Source organism: Gymnoscopelus microlampas (genome assembly GCF_963454915.1).
Source record: "Gymnoscopelus microlampas genome assembly, chromosome: 3".
Classification (NCBI taxonomy): Eukaryota; Metazoa; Chordata; class Actinopteri; order Myctophiformes; family Myctophidae; genus Gymnoscopelus; species Gymnoscopelus microlampas.
The window spans coordinates 32425994-32433493 of record NC_139940.1 but is presented as its reverse complement, the minus strand read 5'-3'; the positions used below and the strand labels follow the sequence as shown (position 1 = coordinate 32433493).

General features: G+C 42.9%; 1 protein-coding gene across 1 annotated transcript in view; it reads right to left on the bottom strand.

The window, feature by feature from the left end:
• Nucleotides 1-7500, bottom strand: part of adamts16 (ADAM metallopeptidase with thrombospondin type 1 motif, 16) — a 96699-nt gene that overhangs the window by 57054 nt on the left and 32145 nt on the right. Inside the window, exons 5-7 of the mRNA XM_084052308.1 lie at nt 6229-6440; nt 2793-2876; nt 550-709 (exon numbers count right to left, since the gene is read on the bottom strand). Coding sequence (XP_083908434.1) covers nt 550-709; nt 2793-2876; nt 6229-6440 — 456 coding nt within the window. The remainder of the gene's footprint in view (nt 1-549; nt 710-2792; nt 2877-6228; nt 6441-7500) is intronic.

Sequence of the window (7500 nt, the reverse complement as noted above, 5' to 3'; positions counted from 1 at the left end):
AGTGTAGCACAGTGGTTCTCAAACTTTTTAATTTCAAGGACCCCCATAACTCTGAGAGTGTACAAATGGAACCAAATGGACCCGGGAGGGTCCATTTGGTTCCATTTGTACACTCTCAGAGTTACACCCTCTCAAGGAACCATGAGGGTCCCTGGACCACACTTTGAGACCCACTAGTATTTCTAGTGAGCTAACATGCACAATATCAGCACCCTGACTCTGTTTGACCAGAATGGAACAGAGCCTTCATTAGTATCATTGGTAACACCTGTGAAGGAAGTCAGAAGAGGACTAATTTTTCTCCAAAATGGCTGCTGTGCATAGAGCCTATTATTGTAAGGATTGTAACGATGTTACACCTACACTTAGATCTCGTGATACATTGGGATATTAGCGTATGCTTTATGGAAACATACCTCAAGCCATACTGTAAGAGGGAAATGGGCAGCGTGTTAAATATGGTCAGTTGGCCTTCAACCTTCATTTTAAAAGTTAAAGCACGGCCACACAAAAGAGACAGAGGGGGACAACAATGTTAGACGTATATACCCAGAGTGTCACAGGGTTCGTTCTTCCAGGAGCAGATGTCCAGGCCGGTGAGGAGGATGGCGTGGTCGTGGCGCCGGCCCTCCCTGGCTCCCAGCGTCGACTGCCACTGGCAGAAACTGTTCAACGTGTGGTCGGCATGGTGGTTGATCACCAAGCCCTCCTGCAACACAAGAGGAGACACACCAGCGGCGTCCCCAGTAATTTAGGGCAGGCGCGATTTTTTTTTTGCACCCCCACTATTACCCCCAAAAAATACATTTCAACTAAATCGAAAATCGGCGAAAGTGGCCGCTTTAAAGATGTTTTGGCCATTATCTCTGGAACGGAAGGTCCAATCTGCTCAGTTCAAAGCTCGTTGGATGCGTAACTTTGAAGACATTAAGCACGCCTTTTCGGGTTACTTGGGTTTTCTAGGGGAGGCGAGATCTTAGTTCGGCAGGCGACCGCCTGCCCTACCTCTACAGTGGGTACGCCACACACAACACAAAATGTTCACGATTTTTCAAAAATAGCAGATCTACAAGCTCATAGCGCGGCACTCGGTGCCGCGCTATGAGCTTGTATATCTGCTATTTTTTAATAGCCCAAAGAAGAGAGAGAGAGAGAGAGAGAGAGAGAGAGAGAGAGAGAGAGAGAGAGAGAGAGAGAGAGAGAGAGAGAGAGAGAGAGAGAGAGAGATGCAGAGGAGTGAAGAGAAGAAAAGACAGGGATTGAATAGGGGATGAGGGAGAGAGAGTGAGAGAGATTAGGAGGATACATGGGTATGTGCCATTGGCAACAAAAAAAACTATTGTGAGAGGATTAGGAGAGAAAGACGTAATGAGAGGGGGAATACAAAGAGAGAATGGGAGTTAATAAGGGGTGAGGAAATGTGTACGAGGAGAATGTCTGTATGACATCTAAACGTGACAATGTAAGACAAAGAATTACCCAGAAACCATTATGCCTTCTAGAATAGAACTGTATGAAATTGAACTGAATTTAATTTAATCCAATTAAACAACTAAACTAAGTGCAAAGAGTGATGATAGGGCCAGCGCTGTGAGTACCTACAGTAGGATAATGATGTCTGATAGCGGAAAATGGTTCTTATCCCAAACAGATCCTAGTCCCTTCTCAACAATAAATTCACTGTATTCTCAGACTCTTCTTCCAGGGTTAAAGGCAGCATGAACTACAGTAAATAGCACAGGTGCAGATCAAATTGGGCTTAAATACATCAAGCAATGAAGACGTGTAGTAAAGCACTGGGTCAAATTGTACATTCACTTTCGAAAATTCCTGTCCTCCATGTTGGCTTCTTGTGGAAGAGTGAAATCCATCACCATTTCGCACAGGTTGATGGAAATGATAACCCTTTCTCCTCACCCGCATGACTCTTACAATACATCACACCTGCGCTCTCTCTCTCTCTCTCTCTCTCCCTCCCCCTCTCTCTCTCACACTCTCTCTCTCTCCCCCTCTCTCTCTCACACTCTCTCTCCCTCCCTCCCTCTCTCTCTCTCTCTGAGAATTCCCCCTAAATCTGGCAAAGACCCAATGAAATGTAAACCCTATAATTAAAGAATCACTGTATAAATACTTAGTTGTTAAGGCGACCCGAGGAAACTCTCAGAGGGACTTAAGCGATTTGGGCCTCAGGGGTGATACTGTCAGCAAATAAACAACCAACAGAGATGACATTATGGCTGTGCATAGATGCTCACGTTTTTGCCCATAATGAATTTAGTAAGATGCAATGCATGCCATGCCATTAAACCCATTAAGACCTGGAACGCATCTGTGTCACTTTTTGATTTGAGCTAAAAAAGCATTATTTTACACTTTAGCTATTCAAAAATAGCAGATATACAAGCTCCTAGCGCTACAAGCTTGTATATCTGCTATTTTTGAAAATGAGTGAAAATGTGTGCAAATCTTTGAATATGTATTGTTTTAAAATGAACATTTTTAACTAAAATCTTTGCTTCTGGGGGGTCCCTGGAACAACATATTTTGAGATGGGGGTCGGCGGCCAAATACATATCATTTTGGGGGTCCTTGACATGAAAAAGTTTAAGAACCACTGATATAGAAACATATGCTTTTCGGAATACTGTTGGGATTTAGAAGACATTTGTAGAATCGGCTTCAGGTCTTAATGGGTTAAATACATAGCATATTGCATATCGAAAAAGATCAACTACGCCTGTTTTGAAGGCAATAACAATTCCACAGGACAGCCATGCAATGAGCCAAGTTACCTGTTCCTCATCCAAGAGCACAAGACCCACTATCACTATGTTGATGTTCCCTCCTATTGTTCCGTCTTTGAAGAGTGTGGAGACCTGCAAGACACACACAAAAAAACAACCAGTCCTACTTAATCTCAACAGTTAAAACATATATAAAGACATTTAAAAACAATATTCTATCTGTCGTGGAGCAACGTGTTACGTGTCTGTAGATCTGCTATTTTCTAAACATGTTAGATATGTTTCTATTTTCTTTCCACCTATAATGACTTGACTCCAAAATTGGGAAGTCAGAGTTAAAGTTGTTAAAGTTGTTAATCAAGCAAGTATCTGTCATTCGTGGAATACTTTAATTTGTCTGTAATTATCTATCAAAATATGGCCTCCTGTCGTGAAACTAAATCTCTGTTTATAGCTCTCTGGGTATCAAGTTAAAACCTTGCCAACAAATAAACATTTTTGCACATATTGTATGCTCTGATTGCAAGCAAATGTGATGTGTGCGCCTGGTGTTAACAATCGACTCCTTTCACACAGTGAAACAGGCACACTGCGGCGTTTTCCCACCGCCAACACACACAGGTGGAAGGCATTTTGACTGGAACTAGTGGAGATGAGCGTAGATCTCTCTTTCAGCGTTTAGGAATTCGAATGGGGGGTGACGGGGTCACGGGAGGCCGGGACGCTCTAAAAAGTGATCTCCGGTCTTAGAAAGATAATGATAACACTGGTATGATTGAAGCAATGCATGCCACGACTGCTGTTCCCAATTCAGCTTATCCCATTCAGACCAGAAGCAAAGATTTGAGTTAAAAATGATCGCTTTAAAACAGTGGTTTTCAACCTTTTTCGCGTCAAGGACCCCCAAATTGACAAATATTAGCCCAGGGACCCCCATTTGAAAATATATGCCAGGGTCTCAACCATTTAGATTTCTTGGGGGTCCCAATCTACACTGTATCACCATCATCAGTGTTCATGTAACTCTGAGAGTGTACAAATGGAACCAAATGGACCCGTTAGGGTCAATTTGGTTCCATTTGTACACTCTCAGAGTTACAGACATATAAGGGTCAATTTGGTTGCAAACTATTAATTTGGCTGGGGACCCCCTGGAACCCCCTCAAGGACCACTGGTGGTCCCCGGACCACTGGCTGAAAACCCCTGCTTTAAAAGAATATAACATATTCACAGATTTGCACACATTTTCAATGTTTTCCAAAAATAGCAGATCTACAAGCTCGTAGCTCGTAGCGCGGCACTCGGTGCCGCGCTACGAGCTTGTAGATCTGCAATTTTTGAATAGCCCAAGTGTAAAATAATGCTTTTTTTTTTGCTCAAATCAAAAAAATGACACAGATGCGTTCCCGGTCTTAATGGGTTATTCGGCTCACGTTGGGATATCTAAACATCAATCAGAGCAGTGGGATTTGCGCTTTGAAACTGGCCTGCTGATCTCTCTCTCGTTCTCCCCTCTTTTCGCTCTCTTTCCCTCTCGGGTCCAGTGAATATCTCAGGTGCCACTCGCAGCATTTCCTCTCTTTCTTTTTTTTCAGGGATCCTTTCATGTCTTCCTTATGTTTCCTGGCTTCCTCTGACTCATACGGTAAGATAGACAGACACAGGGCTAGCAAAAAAGCAAATCCTGAAGTCAGAGAAGCAGCGCAAGTCACTTTCTTGTAGAGAGGTCTAGTTGGGTAAACGATTGCTTAACATGCTCTAGTGATAACATTTGGGATTTGCTCCCCCTTCAGCAATCAACGGTGAATCACAGTGTTTTCCTTACCACCGCAAAATAAAGTAATATGTATCTGTTGTTTCAGTGGAAAGTTTGGGTTTTATATGGCCAAAGAGCTGGGTTAAGACCGTTTTCAAACCAATGCCAGGAAAAAAAGAGAGGAAAAAAAATAGATTCACTGGAATATCATGTAGAGATTAAATCTCCGCATTTATTTTTGAGTACCCATTCTCAACTGTCTCTCGCTAATCTTAGGCCACCCCTAGCAAAGCAGTATTAGCCGTATACTGTAGCAGAAGAATAGCAGATCAGAATCTGCAGTTATCTGAACTCCAATCTCTCTCTCGGGGCTCAAGGGAGGGAGATCAGAAGGGGAGGTAAGTCTGTGAAACTCCATACTGTATTTAGACGACTCTGTGAGACGGGGCAGCGTCTGCTCCGACCGACCTGAGCTCTCTGCTAGAGGGAACCGTGTTTTCAAAACAGATGGATTATCTGAGGATTTGTCAGTCAGTCATTAAGTAGCCAAACGTGCGTGACGAGATCTGTTTGCAGATCACAGGGTGAAAGGGAGACAGGGAGAGAGTGTTGTGGTGACGACCTCATCAATATATGGCTTTTGATTTCCTTGTAGTATGTTTCCTTTCAGATAAGTTAGAGTGGAAGATATGGAGAACTCTCTCATTTGCACAGAAATATCTTCTGCAAAAATTGTATGCATGCATGCACCCCTTGTAAGGGGGCTCCAGGTGGTCCCCAGCAAAATGGGAGAGTTGGTAACCAAATGGACCCTTATAGATATTTAACTCTTGAGAGTGTAAAATGAAACCAAATGGACCAAATGGAAGCAAATGGAATTCATTTTACACTCTCAAGAATTCAAAGAATTGTTATTTCGATCAACGTTTGCCAGTCATCTCTCTCATATTGGTACCAACATCAATACAGCATGAAATTGTGGACAACATGTTATCCAAAGATAACAAAATATTGTACGTGTTGGGTCAGAGAGGCAACATCTCACCAAACGGCGGTTCCGTGGCTCAAGTGCCCGAATAAATAATGGACCTTGATATGAAAATGTTTGACTGAACTGTACCATTGAGTGAAAACACGTGAAAAAACAACAACAACTTGGATGAACAATTAGACATGCATACAGTGTGCACATGCACTTGTTATGGGTATAACGTCTGGCCCCTTTCTCTCTCTCCCTCAACTGGTGTTTACAGCCTTGGTTCTCAAAGTGGGGTCCGGGGACCCCCAGGGGTACTTGAGGGGGTTCCAGGGGGTCCCCAGCTAAATGATAGATTAGGCACCAAATGGACCCTTATGGGTCTGTAACTCTGAGAGTGTACAAATGGAACCAAATGGACCCGTTAGGGTCCATTTGGTTCCATTTGTACACTCTCAGAGTTAAATTGACATAGATTTTACAATATAAATTGCGGTCCAAGTGATAGAAATGCCATTAAATGGGGGTCCGTAGCCCTAATGCATGTCAAACTGGGGGTCCTTGAAATTAAAATGGTTGAGAATCACTGCTAGAGCCGTAAAAAATCTTCTCTTATGGGGGTCCCTGGTATATCTTTTGAAATGGGGGTCCGCGGGCTAATAAGTGTCAATTTGGGGGTCCTTGACACGAAAAAGTTTGAGAACCACTGGTTTACAGGTCATTGAGGTCAACTACTGCATGTTCCTCTCACCATGTTGAGCACGGTGAGGACGTAGGTGGTGATGTTCTCGTGGCCGTGGTTGTCCATCATCTTCCTGTCCACCACCACTAGGGTCTCCACGTTGAGCTTATTCTGGCCGCCCTGGTGCTTCATCAACACGGCCCTCTTGTTCCTGGGGATGAACTTGTACTCATCAGGGAGGATGAAGACCTCCTCCTCCTGAGGAGGGGGCTTAGGCATGTCTGGTAAGAGAGAGATGAATGGATGAATTACAGGGGGTTCTTCCAACACAGTGACAAATGATAGCCTTTGCTTACAAGGGTTACTTGTCTACACATAAAGTGTTAAATTGAGATTTGACTCTGTGTATAAAAGAGGAAAGTATGTGAAAAGGATGTGAAACTGGCCCCTGTAAAAGTACAAGCCTACCTCCCCCTGAACTGTTTAAATTGAGATTTTACTCTGTGTAAAAAAGAGGAAAGTATGTGATAAGTATGTGAAACTGGCCCCTGTAAAAGTAAAAGCCTAGCCCCCTTCCCCTCGAACTGTTTACTGTACATATTTGTGTTACTGTTTATATGATGTTTTGCATAGTAGTGTGTATTTGTCTGTCATTTATGTTTCGATGAATTGAGTACAAAGGACCCCATTGGAAACAAGCCATAGTGCTTTCTTGGGTTTAAAATCCTCTTAGCAGACCTTGTACTGAACTGTACTTTCCTTTGCTTTTTTTTTGCAAACTGCTAATAAAGTATTCAATCATTCAAAAAAGTATGTATGTAAGATTGGACCAAAAGTTTAATTGCAAAAGCAGGAATTCAGAATAAAAGTATTTCTGAGGCATATTAAATCAGCTGGATTTCTTTGCCACAGAGGTCTCTACAGAACAGTCTGAGGGGGAAGAAAAATCACAGTTTCAATCTGCTACAAATCTACAACGCAAACCTAATGTGGTGACTTATCGGAGCTTTGTTGAGTCAACATGTGACTCAAGCAGGAACAAAGACTTATATCTTCACATCAACTGGCCAGCTCTTGCCCTGTTTTTAACTCCGCTTTTGAAGTTGAGCCACCTCTGGGAAAAGGAGTACCTTCTCACATCCAAATTCACTTAGACGCAAGGACGTGAGGTCAGTAGTACACACACCAATGAAAGCAAGGTACGGTCAAAAACCATTACTCTCGAGACAATCACCAACTCTTAAGATCTGCTCGCACGTTTTGCAGGTTATCATAAACTTTCACCCCTAACAGCCAGAGCGCGATAAAACTAGAAAGGGTAGAAAGTTTGCTTACACAGCC